The sequence below is a fragment of the Ranitomeya variabilis genome, chromosome 2 (genome assembly GCF_051348905.1).
Source record: "Ranitomeya variabilis isolate aRanVar5 chromosome 2, aRanVar5.hap1, whole genome shotgun sequence".
NCBI classification, from domain to species: domain Eukaryota; kingdom Metazoa; phylum Chordata; class Amphibia; order Anura; family Dendrobatidae; genus Ranitomeya; species Ranitomeya variabilis.
This window is the reverse complement of record NC_135233.1, coordinates 458386715-458402512: the sequence shown is the minus strand read 5'-3', so window position 1 is coordinate 458402512 and position 15798 is coordinate 458386715. Positions and strand designations below refer to the sequence as shown.

The window sequence follows — 15798 nt, the reverse complement described above, 5'->3', positions numbered from 1 at the left end:
CCACAAGTGTTTGTTAAGTTATAAGGGGGGCTTACAGGATTAGTTGGAGAGCTGGGCGGGACTGACTAACCACACTCCTCCCACCTATGGGGTGGTTACAGGTACATAATGTGACCATGGTTTGGGTCACATGTTCAGAGTGTATGGACCTGAATGGTCAGTGTTTAAGGTCCTGGATGGCCTGCGTGTTGGAATGTCCTGGAGTGGACTGGATTCCTGGAAGCACATGGTGAGGCCATGGACTGAAGGCCTGTGTGTTGGAAGGTCCTGGGAGTAGGACTGGATTCCTGGAAGCACATGGTGAGACCATGGACTGAAGGCCTATGTGTTGAAAGGTCCTGCAGGTCTGGACTGTCTGAAGTGCCCTGGTCACAAGGACGGTGATCCAAGTAAAGCAGCTTTTTCCTGGGAACCAGGACTGACAAAGAGTCAGCATGTGGAGCAGGAGCTCCTGTAAGGTAACTCCAGATAAAGGGGGTAACGGGCAGAGAAGTATCTGCCATTGGAACAGACTATCACTGGTTGTTATGTTCTGCTGATGTATATAATGAACTGTTCGTAGTGCGGTTTATGAGTCTAAATAAACCGGAGTAGACTGTTTATGTGAGAAACCGTGCCTGAGTGCTTTAATCCCGTTGCCAAGCGAGAGTCCCCAACGCACTCAGGGAGCACTATCTCACAGTACTTACAGTTGCCTTTCTACCAAGTTTTTCTCTGCTTCTGTAACGATTCCCGAGTTAGTAGCCATGGGCGATTGTCATAAGTCTGACACCCCGGAACATTACAGAAAAAACAAGAGTTGTGTTTGTGTGTGTTTGTGTATGCTGGCAGTGATACTATTAGTATCTTCACCTCCAGGCCAGTTCCGTTCCACACCTCACCATGTCCATTAGACTTCAAGACAAGGACACAAGGCACTTTTTACTTGGCAGCAGACTTAAATACACAAGGCAGCAGGCTGTACACTTTACAACTTCTTCTGTCTTATACAGAGGTACATTGTTAACGGTTTCAGATGACGGCACTTTACATATGGACTGTAGACAAGCAGAGCAAGTCGGATAAACCTCCATCTTCCTGAGGCGGGGACACACGGGTCTACCGTATATGTTACGCTGTGAAACATGCACAGAAACAGCAGTCTGTGATCCGTTAACAAGGGCCTGTCTTAGAGCCGCATCCCTCTAACGTGTCTCCTCAGCTGGGTAACAACCTTTTCTGCAGGGCCTTCCACATCTGGGCAATATTGGACTCACTTCTTCCTTTAATTCTCCCACTAATGGGTTTCACCCACTTGTCTACTGAACTGGATCTTAGTTGTCTCTAAAGTTCCTTAATAATTATTGCTGCAAAAAACGAGTATAGACATTACAGCGTGGAATCACAGTTTATTATTTTTGTGAAGTAAAACATTTCCCTGCCTATTTTTTAAAAATATTTTACCTCAGAGAAAGAATCATTTGTGATCATGTGCTGTAATGTCTGTACACAGCTCTTTCTGCCCAAGAGCTGTGGTATGATCAGACCATGTTCCTGCACAGTCAGACACAGCTATTACACAGTACACAGCAGGGGTACATTTATAAGAATATTTCAGCACAAGAACATTTTTTAAACATATTGAATTGTAGAAATTATTATTATTCCAAGATCTATTGATTAAAGTTAAGTTTCTTAGTCAGACAACCCCTTTAATATATGTGTAGTAAGATTGCCCAGTGCATGCCTCTAACTGGTCTTGATTTTAAATATTTGAGTTGGATTTGCACAAAGCATACCATCTTTGGTTAGATACATACCCGAATTTGTCTGGATTGTTTCCAAAAAATTGGTTGGAACTTTTGACAAATATAATAAGAATCTGGCTATTTATCAGTCATGTTAAGATGCCTCTGTGCATCATGTAATCCAGTTAAATGAGGGAGACACAGCTATCTGTAAGTGGTTAATCTTCCAGAGGAGGACATAGCTGCTTGTAAAGGGTTTATCTGACAGAGTAGGAGACTGTTATTTATAATGTGCAAATTGCCTCTTCTGAGAAAAATATGTTATTTATGTTTATAAGGCATTAATCTTACTGCAAACACAGTTCTAGAAGCTGTCACTCCATACAGAAGAAAAGGCTGTAGTCTGCGTGCAGCTCCATTCTTTTTCTGCTGCACCATAATACACAGGAATCCATCATATATTCCTGCTTGTATAATAACACCCAGTATTAAGTAAATCTTGTGTTTGCAACTTCCTTAGCTACATTACTCCTTCTGCTGACCTCTGCTTGTTCACTAACCACTGTCATTTACATGTATATTACTATTTACTTATTTACCTACTGTTTGGTATTTGCTCATTTGTTTTTCCTCAACACTCAATCTACTAAAGTGCTTGTTCATGCCCTCATCATCTCCCGCCCTGACTACTGCAACATCCTTTTCTGTGGCCTCCCTGCTAACACTCTCACACCTCTCTAGTCCATGCTTAACTCTGCTGCCCGACTAATTCATCTCTCTCCTTGCTACTCCTCCGCTTCCCCTCTCTGCAAATCTTTCCACTGGCTCCCATTACCTCAGCGTAACCACCTCAAATTACTAATACTGAACTACAAAGCCATCCATAACCTGTCTCCTCCATATATCTCTGAACTAATCTCCCCTCCCCTCCCTATATCTTCCCTCACGTAATTGCAGCGCCCCAGAGTCCTGGTCGTTGCAGTACTGTGGCTCCGCCACTATGGGGAGCTATGGTGCGTCCGATGGCACTGAAGGAGTTCATCTGACCAGGTATCACAGACACCAATACATTTCACAGCCGGGCCTCCGGGGGGAGCTAAGGGTTCTATTCATTAGGCCACTCCCCACCATAGTGGGTAAACTGGGGGTCAGGCAGGAAGTTAGATCAGAAAGCTGACTGGATTGGACGAAGCAACACCTAGTGGCAGAGGGTGTTGTGGAGGAAGAGACAGTAGGGTCTCTGTCAGGGGTGGGATCCTGACAGAGGCTTGGCATTGAAAAGAACGTAACGGGTCCGCGCCAGCTCCGGGAAGCGGCGGGACCCAAGAAAGGACTAGAAGCGAGATAGATTGTGCTGAGTGAGAAACGAGATCAAGCAATAGGAGAATTCCAGTAGGGGTCGTGCTGTAAGACCGGAGCAACACCCTACTGAGGCGCACTACCGGTGGCCGGAACGCCGAGGGAGTATTATAACATTCAGCTTCAAGCAATACTCTAAACAGCGGCAGGACAGTCAGTTTAAGGCGGGCTGTCTAACACATATCACCTATGAAGTCTTGGGAGGCAATTGCGGGAGAGGGGCGTCTCTAGGGTCCCGGAAGAACTCCAGGCCTATCCGACAAACGGGTGCCGTTCTAACTGTAACATCAGGAAGGGACGGAAGATTAGAAGAACATCATTTAATCGAGTTGTGAGGGAACTTAAGAAACAGACACAACGGTTGTGGGGTACTTTCCGTAAGCACAGCAGGGGAGGACTACAACACATAGCGCTAAGAAGGAAGGCACCGATTTCCACCTGTGAAGTGAACTCTGGAGGTGCCATTGGACCGGCCGGACTTGCGCAGCCTGGTGAACCGTATTCTGGACTGAGGACTCAGAGATCTCCAGTAAAGAGGTAAAGAGACTGCAACCTGGTGTCCTCGTTATTTACCGCGACCTGCACCCCACAACTGCACCGTTACAACACCACTTATTGCACCGGACGTCCCCCACTGACAGACAGGGCCACGGACCGGGTCTAGCCACCGTGACAACCCCAGGACTGAGACCCAGAGGCCCGGCTCCGGGTACCCCTCGGCCCTGCGGCGGTGTGGGGGCGCTCCAAACTTGGCGTCACGAACAGGATCTACTTAAGCCTGAAGAATCAGGTCATGTGTGCCTTGGAACTGTGATTTATTGTGCTTGGACTGTGTGTTGCCACTTGCCGCCAGAAGTTCCCGCCAAAACCGCCGCCATTACAGCGCTAAGGAGAGCGCAGGAGAAGAAGAAGGGCGTGGAGTAGGCGTAGACAAGCTGGAGAGCGCGAAAGATAATGGCCGCCCAGTCCAAGTATTTCTGTGTCCTGCGGACGTGTCCGTCAACAGCTGAGGTCCGCCTCCTGATCCTGTTTGGAGGGTGGAGACCATGGAGACGGGGCCGCCCACGAAAGAGACCGCGGGAAGAAGACATTGGAGAGGAGATAAAGATGGCGACACCAGAAGCACCGCATGGGGATGGTCGAACTCCGAGAGAGGCTGGACAGCCCGGTGTGGCTCAGGATACGCCGCCGCTGCGGGAGCTGACCCTTACGGAGCTAGCGATGGGCCGACCCCCCAGGCCGCCGTCGGAAGAGTGCGTGGCCGCAGCCGAGGCCCGGCGGATCGCTGCTCGCCTGGAGGCCGATGCTCGAGTGACTGCTCGGCTGGGCCAGCCCACGGAGGTCTGCTTGTCTCCAATGTCCCTTGATCCTCTCAACCCGGTCGCGGCTGGAAGTGCGCCGCTGACACCAGGCTTGAAGCTCATGCCTGAAGCCGAACACCTGCGGCACATGATGGCTGCATGGCGAGCCCGGCCACAACCGGTACCCCAGGTAGAGTTACTCACTGTTGCGGAGTCCCCCTTGTCCCACTGGGGTGTAGTGGTCTCCTTCAACCCCCGATACGGACGCGGGGTTATCCAGGAGATCGGGGAGCCGCTACAAGTCCACGTGGACCGAGGAGAGGTGGAGCCTTGCAGTGGAAGATTTGATCGTGACCTGGAGCCGGGTGATGCCGTCACTTATACCAGGTGGAGGAGGGCAACCAGCGAAGCGGGCTAGATGGCGCGGGGCGTCCAGCGGTGCGTTGCGCTTCAGGCCGCCGCTGCCACTTCCGAAGAGAAACCTCCCACCGATAGGACAACAGAACCTGGTCCTGGGGAGCAGCGAGGGACCCGGACCTACCATGCACCGTGGGGGCGTGCCGGATCCTCGGTAAAAAGAACATCCCGGCGGGGAATCCTGTCGTTGTTGGGGCGGGACCCGATCCTTGAACCAGCCGGACGACCCGTTGGTCTGGTGAGGCCCGGGAGGAAACCACCTCCCTCCCAGAAGAATGAGTAAGCATGACTGCTTTAAAAATGTATATAGTTCTTGGTTTAACTGTTTGCGTTTCCTGATTGTTTGCTGCTAAACCCGTCCAGGGTTAATTCCTAGGGATCCCTCTGCTGACCCGGGATCCTTCTTGTTTGTTTATTTTTCCTCAAGTTTGCACAAGTTGAAAGAACTGCAGTAATCATGGACCGTGCATGATACAAACTCTTCTTTGTAAATAGTTTACACCTTCTTAAGGGTGTTTCCTACTGGTTTTACTTAAAGACTCTTTGTGAAGATACCATACCAGAGCTTTTGCTGAGAAAGGACTGGTAGCTAGAGAACAAATGCTACCTCCTAAAGACTTGGTCCCCTCTTAAAGGGGATGTTCACGTGTTGCACTTAAAGAAATGGTATTGCTTTAAGACTGATAGATAGCAATGATGTTTGATAAGAGAAAATGATGATACTTACATGTAAAAGTTATATGTATCCAACTGGTTAACTGTAAAGAAATGCTGATAATGTTCCTTAGAAGAAAGATTGAGAGACAGAAGGAAGGTGCAGTAGGCCCCTAGGGGTAGACAGAATGTCCTGCATAGTCGGAAGTAAGAAAGTATTAATGAAGGTTGATGATCTAAGAAGATAGTTGATAATGTTGATAAGAAAATGGGGATAGAAGGTAAACCCTGAGTCCTCCATAGAAAGTTAAGAAAGAGTTAGTAATGTGTTACAGAGGACAGAAAGTGAACCCGTAGGGGTTAGGTAGTGAGTCCTCCTAGGAGCCATACGTAGATGGCTCAAAGCTTCTAAAACTGAAAGTATGTTATGTCCTATACTATGTATAGCAGTTGAAAAGGCAGTAGGTCCTGGCTGAACGGGACGGTCCTGTAACAGAAAGGAGAGGCAGTAGGTCTGGTGCCGATAGGACAGGCGGTCCTGCAGACTCAAAGAAGGAGAATGAAAAAGTTAACTTACCTTATAATGTGATTATAGGAAGGCCTTTGGTGGATACAGAGTGTATGTCCTTAAGGGCAATGTTAAAATGTTATTCAGCAGTTTTTGCACTTAGTAGAATACCCGGTTGGGTAACAGGAGTTATTTATAGCCTGTAATTTATAATGTTTTAATATTTAACCATGTTTTGTAACATTCAAGTGTCCTCACCTCCCATAAAGGGAAGCTCTGTTCAAGTATACTTATTATTTGCACTCAACAAAATTGTATGTCTTTTTGCTAAACTTGTATTGTTGTTTTCTTCCCAGTCCCGGAGTACTGTGTTTAACCAGGGGGGAGTGCAGCGCCCCAGAGTCCTGGTCGTTGCAGTACTGTGGCTCCGCCACTATGGGGAGCTATGGTGCGTCCGATGGCACTGAAGGAGTTCATCTGACCAGGTATCACAGACACCAATACATTTCACAGCCGGGCCTCCGGGGGGAGCTAAGGGTTCTATTCATTAGGCCACTCCCCACCATAGTGGGTAAACTGGGGGTCAGGCAGGAAGTTAGATCAGAAAGCTGACTGGATTGGACGAAGCAACACCTAGTGGCAGAGGGTGTTGTGGAGGAAGAGACAGTAGGGTCTCTGTCAGGGGTGGGATCCTGACAGAGGCTTGGCATTGAAAAGAACGTAATGGGTCCGCGCCAGCTCCGGGAAGCGGCGGGACCCAAGAAAGGACTAGAAGCGAGATAGATTGTGCTGAGTGAGAAACGAGATCAAGCAATAGGAGAATTCCAGTAGGGGTCGTGCTGTAAGACCGGAGCAACACCCTACTGAGGCGCACTACCGGTGGCCGGAACGCCGAGGGAGTATTATAACATTCAGCTTCAAGCAATACTCTAAACAGCGGCAGGACAGTCAGTTTAAGGCGGGCTGTCTAACACATATCACCTATGAAGTCTTGGGAGGCAATTGCGGGAGAGGGGCGTCTCTAGGGTCCCGGAAGAACTCCAGGCCTATCCGACAAATGGGTGCCGTTCTAACTGTAACATCAGGAAGGGACGGAAGATTAGAAGAACATCATTTAATCGAGTTGTGAGGGAACTTAAGAAACAGACACAACGGTTGTGGTGTACTTTCCGTAAGCACAGCAGGGGAGGACTACAACACATAGCGCTAAGAAGGAAGGCACCGATTTCCACCTGTGAAGTGAACTCTGGAGGTGCCATTGGACCGGCCGGACTTGCGCAGCCTGGTGAACCGTATTCTGGACTGAGGACTCAGAGATCTCCAGTAAAGAGGTAAAGAGACTGCAACCTGGTGTCCTCGTTATTTACCGCGACCTGCACCCCACAACTGCACCGTTACAACACCACTTATTGCACCGGACGTCCCCCACTGACAGACAGGGCCACGGACCGGGTCTAGCCACCGTGACAACCCCAGGACTGAGACCCAGAGGCCCGGCTCCGGGTACCCCTCGGCCCTGCGGCGGTGTGGGGGCGCTCCATAATCTCCGGTCCTCCCAAGATCTCCTTCTCTCCTCCACACTTATTCGCTCCTCATCCAATCGCCTCCAAGACTTCTCCAGAATATCCTCCATCCTCTGGAATTCTTTGCCCCAACACGTCCAACTATCAACCACATTTGGATCTTTCAGACGGAACCTGAAAACCCATCTCTTCAAGAAAGCCTACAGCCTACATTGACCTTGTTGCCTCCTCATCACTACCGGGGCTACCGCCTCACCAACACCGGAGCTTCTGCAACCCTCAAACTATTGTCTCCATCCCCACCATCCTGTAGAATGTAAGCCCTCAAGGGCAGGGTCCTCGTCCCTCTGTATCAGTCTGTAATTCTTAGTTTGCTTACTGTAAGTGATATCTGTAATTTGTATGTAACCCCTTCTCATGTACAGCACCATGGAATCAATGGTGCCATATAAATAAATAATAATAATTAGTTTTTATCCAAGGTTCTGCCTGCTATGGCAACAGTATAACTATATTTTCCTTTATATGCTCCTAAATAAGTTATTGTATGGTGACCCCCTGTAAAGAACACAAAGCCGTCTAATTCCCAGGTGGTCAACATATGATCACATGACCTGAGAAGTATACCATGAATTTGAAGATAAAAATAATCAACTACCAGCTAAAAAGAAAAAAAAGTTGCAAGTTGGGAAAAAGGAGAAGTTTTTAACCACAGATGTACATCAGATGATTTCTGAATAACTAAAAAAATGCCCATGCTTTCCTGATAACTAAGATGTGATCAATAAGTAAGAGGAAGGAGAGATAAGGCGCTAACCACAAGGGAAATCAAAGCATAATTGATAATCAAACCATAAAATAATGAAAAATAAAGAAGGTACATAAAGATACATTGCTAAGATTACAATTGAGCTTACAAATACTGATGCACAATACTGACCAACAACTGAACGTGTGAAGAGGTTCGAGAGAAACTTTAAAAATATAAAGAAATGCTCGACCACTAAATTGTTTTTAAAAATGTTTAATATGAACCGATAAAGCCAAAAGACTTGTATTTCAGACCAATATCGTTGCAAAAACACATCTCTGACTTGCATAAACAATAATCAAATCATATTTTTTTAATAAAAATAAACATCTAAACTTCTCAAAAAAACAACTTTTTGTTCATTTCCTGAACAGTATTTACCATTTGTATATATCTAGGTATAATAATCCTGTAAGACAATTGCCAGTTAATGTTGTATGTCCCTAAGGCATTAACAATAATGTAACATAAAAAGAATGCACATGTACATAAGTGAGAAGGATCATCAATAAGTGAAGTACAGACTGTTAATACAGCCAGTGTTGAGACGATAGACCCCTCATCAGCCATGGAAATAATAATGAAATATCAGTAAATGAAAAACATAGTCATAATGAAAAACATCATATACAAACACCCACCCAGGAAAAACACACTTGAAGTGTGTTTCGCCAAGGCTTCATCTGGGGTATATCTAAATATAGACATAAAGATAAGGTAGAGCTCATATGTTTCCTTTAGGAGGACAAGGTATCGTTTTTGACTTTCCAAAATTCACAATAGCAGCGAGAGGATATTTTGTGATGCCACAGATGTTTTTTCCATGAAAAATTCTAAAATAGCCCTGAAAAAAAGAGAGAGGTGATAAACAAATTAATGCAGTTAAAGGATTTTAGGGACATTTATCTACAGTCTACAAGGGGTTATCAATTTTAATGGCCTATCTATAGAATAGGTTGTTAATATAAGATTGGTGAGGGTCCAACTCTTGTGAGTTTAGTAGTAGTAGTAGTAGTGTCTGTACGTGATATTTTGCACATAGTAGCTTTTACCAGGCACATCCACTACCAAAAGTATTGAGCTGATGATCCGACGTGGAGGGAGTTAGACCCCAACTGATCTGGTATTGATGACCTACTTTAAAGATAGATCAATAATAGATTTGACCCAGATAAACCCATTTAATCATAGTGAGCAGTTAAGTGGAGGAAAATATACTCAAATACAATTAAATTCGACAAAAAATCCATATTCACCAGTATTTGGATTTTTTTTATAATTCGCTCCATGCAAATTCAGCAAAATGGGGGCTGACTGGCTGTCATTTTTTCCTGGAGTAGAGGGCCAGCAAAAGTTAAAAAAATAAATAATAATACCTCATTGCTCATCTCTTTGGCTACCTCTCCCCCATATGGTCCTCAGCGCCTCTACTCACTGTTGACTCATGATTAAACTATGGGACTATTCACATTAGACTGAGACTTTTAGACATATTTAGGCTTAGGACATCACTGTACATTCTTGAACCTAGTCGCGAACTGAAATCTTGGCTTAGAGTGAGGATGGAATTCCGGCCATTCCTGAGCATGCACGTTGTAAGGTCGCAATAACATTGTGACATGCATCACAATCCAATGACGTGACTAGGCCAGGGATATCTCTGCACATGCATAGAGACGTCACAGGACTAGTCAAACCCGAAAGTCCAAGTCTAACATGAATATGCCCAATTTTTCAGCGCATGGCGGCAGAAAGAAGAGGCACCAAGCAACGTATGGTGGACAGTGAATCGTGGTGAGGTGATTATTGGTTGGAGTTTCTTCTTTTTCTGCAGCTTATGTTTATTGTACCCTAAGGTCGCTCCAGACCCCAAAGCATAAGAAGAGGCATTCAATTGGTAGAGAATAAATTTTGCATTTTTTGCATCCTTAATGGGTTTTTTAAGTTTTATTTCATAGGCTTCTCGGTAGAAAATAAAATGATGGAAGAACACCACTAAAAAGTTTTCAAAACCTTTACATGAAAATTGAAAAAAAGAAAACTTGTCAAATGCTTTAAAAAAAAAATTGCATATGATACAGCTGGCTTCTAAGCTGTATCTCGCTAAGGTCTCATTCAGACGCCCGTGAAGCACATACAGGTGCTCCATCTGGGAACCAGTACCCATTAAAATCTATAAGCTGTACACATGTCCGCTAAAACAAAGAAGTCATGTCTGTTTTTGATCGGAGTCACAGAACCCATGAAAGAACGGAATGATCTTTGCATATCAGGAAAATCAGGAACATCTGAATGATGCCTTATCGCTACTGTTACAACTATTAGCTTCCCAACAAATTGTAGTTTTACAGCTGCTGCCCAGCCAACGGTTGGAAATTACTGATCTATTTAATAAGATGGTAAAGATAAAAAAAGAATTATAAGCAACATACTTTTTCTCCCCATCCTGTGCCATAACTGTTTTTCACAATCCAATAAGGTATTTTTGTCTCTACAACAAAATGACAAAGATGAATTAAGTAGATATCATTAGGGTTGAGCGACTTTCATTTTTTTAAGATCGAGTAGGGTTTTGGGAAACCCGATTTTGTCCAGAGTCGAGTCGAGTGCAGTCGGCCGATTATCGCTAAAAGTCGGGGATCGACCGAAACACGAAACCCAATGCAAGTCAATGGGGAAGCATAGTCGGCAGTGAGTGGAGGCCAGGAAAACACCTACAGTGCCCATTTTAATGCCAAAAACATCCATTCTTGTTTCTGAAGCTTGCCAATCTTAATTAACTGTATAATAATAGTTGGGCATAGGGAATTGGGGGAAAGTTGTGGGGGGAGTAGGGCTGGCTCAAGTTTTTCGTGGGCCCAGGAAATGCGGACTACGTCACGGCGGTGTTGCAGGGAAAGGTAAGTATTTAAAAGTTGCAAGTGCTGTGATCCTGAGCAAGCAGGGGGGGCCCACTCGTTCGCATTGCCACTGGCACAGGGCCCCTCAAAGTACGGCGGTGTGTTTGCATGGCGGGGGCGCCTCCCACCAGCAGCGACACTTTTGCGTACTCTGAGGGGCCCTGTGCCAGTGACGTCGCCAACGAGTATGCCCCCCCACCTGATGAAGGAACCTGCACTTTCATCTGCACCTTCCTCTTTGTCCCTGTGTAAGGTGGTATAACATGCGGGAAGGGGAACCTTACTTTCAGCAGGGACAGATTCTGGCTGTGTAGAGTACAAGGGGAATGTAGTGGTCTAGGTCAATGTACCAGCAGACTCATTTAGCAGTGGCTGGGCAATGGGCAGGATGAGGAGGAAACAGATATAGGGCCAAAGAATAAAGTAGGCTACATGCAGTTCAAAATTGGTAACAGGACTAAACAGGCGGCATTGCTTTGTTCAGTGGAGTAGCAAACCCAAGAGCAGCAGACACTGTTTCAAGGGCCTAACCACACTAGTAGGCCAAATGCAGTTTAATATCTGATAGTATAGGGCGAAAGCCAGAATGTGGAAGCTCAGCTTTGTTCAGTTGAGGACAACACCAGGGAGGGGCAGACACCTTTAGTAGGCCGGAAAAGCCTATTGCATTTTTTAAAATGGTAATTTGGAGCAGAAGGTTGAAGCTCAGCTTTATTTAGTTGAGGGCAACACCAGGGAGGGGCAGAAGCCGTTAGTAGGCCCTAACCACCATTTTTTTTTTTTTTAAAACCACTTAATGAGAGCCGGAAGGTTGAAGCTCAGCTTTATTTAGTTGAGGACAACACCAGGGAGGGGCAGAAGCCGTTAGTAGGCCCTAACCACCATTTTTTTTTTAAAACCACTTAATGAGAGCCGGAAGGTTGAAGCTCAGCTTTATTTAGTTGAGGACAACACCAGGGAGGGGCAGAAGCCGTTAGTAGGCCCTAACCACCATTTTTTTTTTAAAACCACTTAATGAGAGCCGGAAGGTTGAAGCTCAGCTTTATTTAGTTGAGGACAACACCAGGGAGGGGCAGAAGCCGTTAGTAGGCCCAAACCACCATTTTTTTTTTTTTTAAAACCACTTAATGAGAGCCGGAAGGTTGAAGCTCAGCTTTATTTAGTTGAGGACAACACCAGGGAGGGGCAGAAGCCGTTAGTAGGCCCTAACCACCATTTTTTTTTTTAAAACCACATAATGAGAGCCGGAAGGTTGAAGCTCAGCTTTATTTAGTTGAGGACAACACCAGGGAGGGGCAGAAGCCGTTAGTAGGCCCTAACCACCATTTTTTTTTTAAAACCACTTAATGAGAGCCGGAAGGTTGAAGCTCAGCTTTATTTAGTTGAGGACAACACCAGGGAGGGGCAGAAGCCGTTAGTAGGCCCTAACCACCATTTTTTTTTTTTTTAAAACCACTTAATGAGAGCCGGAAGGTTGAAGCTCAGCTTTATTTAGTTGAGGACAACACCAGGGAGGGGCAGAAGCCGTTAGTAGGCCCTAACCACCATTTTTTTTTTTAAAACCACATAATGAGAGCCGGAAGGTTGAAGCTCAGCTTTATTTAGTTGAGGACAACACCAGGGAGGGGCAGAAGCCGTTAGTAGGCCCTAACCACCATTTTTTTTTTAAAACCACTTAATGAGAGCCGGAAGGTTGAAGCTCAGCTTTATTTAGTTGAGGACAACACCAGGGAGGGGCAGAAGCCGTTAGTAGGCCCTAACCACCATTTTTTTTTTTAAAACCACATAATGAGAGCCGGAAGGTTGAAGCTCAGCTTTATTTAGTTGAGGGCAACACCAGGGAGGGGCAGAAGCCGTTAGTAGGCCCTAACCAAAGTTGAAGGCCAAATGCAGTTTAATTTCTGATACTATAGGCCGAAAGCCAGAAGGTGGAAGTTCCGATTTAGACAGTGGAGGACAATTTGAATTAGGGACTGCAGACAGACTTAGTAGGCTGTCCCCTGTGGACCATGCATCCACCACATTAACCCATTGCGCCGTAATGGACACGTAATCTTCCGTGGCCATGCCTACAGGTCCATGCGTCTGTTGTCAGGTGCACCTTTGTACTCACAGATTGCCAGAGTGCATGGACAATGCGGTCTTCTACATGCTGGTGGAGGGTTGGGATGGCTTTTCTCGCAAAAGAAGTGTCGACTGGTTAGCTTGTAGCGTGGTACAGCGTAGTCCATCATGGCCTTATTAATAGTAAATAAAATATATAACTAGGCTCTATGAACTTTTAAATAGGTTCCAGGGGTACACGGGCAGCATTGGTGTGGTCAGTGGAGGAGTATTGCAAGTAGGGGCTGCAGACAGGCTATCAAAGGCCTAAAATAACAAACAGTAGGCAGTCATGGCAGTTTTACATCGGTTACATGGATACACAGGCAGGCACTCCAGGCAGCATTGTGCTCAGTGGAGGAGTATTGCAAGTAGGGGCCGCAGACAGGCTATCAAAGGCCTAAAATAACAAACAGTAGGCAGTCATGGCAGTTTTACATCGGTTACATGGATACACAGGCAGGCACTCCAGGCAGCATTGTGGTCAGTGGAGGAGTATTGCAAGTAGGGGCCGCAGACAGGCTATCAAAGGCCTAAAATAACAAACAGTAGGCAGTCATGGCAGTTTTACATCGGTTACATGGATACACAGGCAGCTAGGTGGTGAGTGGAGGAGTATTTAAAGTAAGGACCGCAGACAGGCTATCAAAGGCCTAACATAACAAACAATAGGCTCATGGCAGTTTTACAGCGGTTACATGGATACACGGGCAGGCAGCTTGGTGGTGAGTGGAGGAGTATTTAAAGTATGGACCGCAGACAGGCTTCGAAGGCCTAACACAATAAAATGGGCTGGCTGTAGGCACTTTAAAATTGGTTCCAGGGGTACACGGGCAGCAGTGGTCTGGTCAGTGGAGGCCTAGTGGAAGTATGGACCGCAGACAGGCTTCGAAGGCCTAACACAATAAAATGGGCTGGCTGTAGGCACTTTAAAATTGGTTCCAGGGGTACACGGGCAGCAGTGGTCTGGTCAGTGGAGGACTAGTGGAAGGAGGGAGCGCAGAAAGGCTTCAAAGGCCTAAAATAACAAACAATAGGCTCATGGCAGTTTTACAGCGGTTACATGGATACACGGGCAGGCAGCTTGGTGGTCAGTGGAGGAGTAGGGACCGCAGACAGGCTATCAAAGGCCTAAAATAACAAACAATAGGCTCATGGCAGTTTTACAGCGGTTACATGGATACACGGGCAGGCAGCTTGGTGCTGAGTGGAGGAGTAGTGCAAGGAGTGTCTGTCCCAGTACTCCCAAAATATAAATAGATGTTAATGTCTCGCAAAACAACCAAAACAAAAAAAAAGATGGCATACTTAGGTACAGGGGTGGGCTCATCTGCTGTGTTTCTGACATAGTAATTTGGCAGTAACTATTTAATGGTGCCAATATAGGACACAGACACAGACTACTTTAAGTTGCATCATAGATGTCTACAAATTTGTATTGTCAGTGCCAGACATTGAATGATGTCAGCGAATAGACTAAAGATTGGTGGAGCTGTGCGACATAATTTTGCACGTAGTAGAGCCCAGTTTGAGCTGGGGTAGGGGGGAACTCTCTTGAGGCCGGCGGGACCGCCCCAGGGCCACTCATGTTACAACGGTGTGTCTGACGTTGGGTGCGCACCACCACCGCCAGAGACACTACATTGTACTATGAGGGACCCAGTAGCAATGCCGTCAACCAAAAGCGAGCACACCCACCTCTTCAGACAAACAGCAGTCTCACGGGTGCTTGCGCCAAGTCGCGATACCACGGCCCCGTGTGGGGAGTTTGGCCATTTAGGGAGGTGTAAACATGTCGTATGCTGTACAATCTGCAGCAGCAAATTAGACATTAGAAAAGTAATTCACAGGCAAGAGCTTTTCATAGGAAAGCTAGGTGTCGGCCGGGCAAGGTGGGGCAAAAGATTTTGAAATCCAGTTGTGGTTCATTTTAATGAATGTTAGATCGTCAACATTTTGGGTAGCCAGACGAGTCCTTTTTTCGGTTAATATTGACCCTGCAGCACTGAATACTCTTTCTGATAGGACACTTGCTGCCGGGCAAGCAAGCTCCTGCAATGCATATTCTGCCAATTCTGGCCAGGTGTCTAATTTGGAGGCCCAGTAATCAAATGGGAATGACGGTTGAGGGAGAACATCGATAAGGGATGAAAAATAGTTAGTAACCATACTGGACAAATGTTGTCTCCTGTCACTTTCAATTGATGCAGCAGTACCTGTCCTGTCTGCGGTCATAGCAAAATCACTCCACAACCTGGTCAGAAAACCCCTCTGTCCAACGCCACTTCTGATGTGTGCACCCCTAACACTCCTAGTCTGCTGCCCCCTGGAGCTCGTGTGAGAACGATCACGTGCGCTGTGTGCTGGGAATGCCTGAAGCAAACGGTCAACAAGAGTTGATTGTTTGGTTGCTAATATTAGTTCCAAGTTCTCATGTGGCATAATATTTTGCAATTTGCCTTTATAGCGTGGATCAAGGAGGCAGGCCAACCAGT

At 46.2% G+C, this 15798-nt stretch overlaps 1 protein-coding gene across 1 annotated transcript in view; it reads right to left on the bottom strand.

The window, feature by feature from the left end:
• Positions 1-8517: 8517 nt before the first annotated feature.
• The window catches only part of LOC143809588 (cathepsin W-like), a 34612-nt gene continuing 27331 nt past the window's right edge, over positions 8518-15798 (bottom strand). The window contains exons 10-11 of the mRNA XM_077292632.1: positions 10733-10791; positions 8518-9144 (exon numbers count right to left, since the gene is read on the bottom strand). Of these exons, the coding sequence (XP_077148747.1) occupies positions 9025-9144; positions 10733-10791 (179 nt within the window). The 3' untranslated portion in view covers positions 8518-9024. The remainder of the gene's footprint in view (positions 9145-10732; positions 10792-15798) is intronic.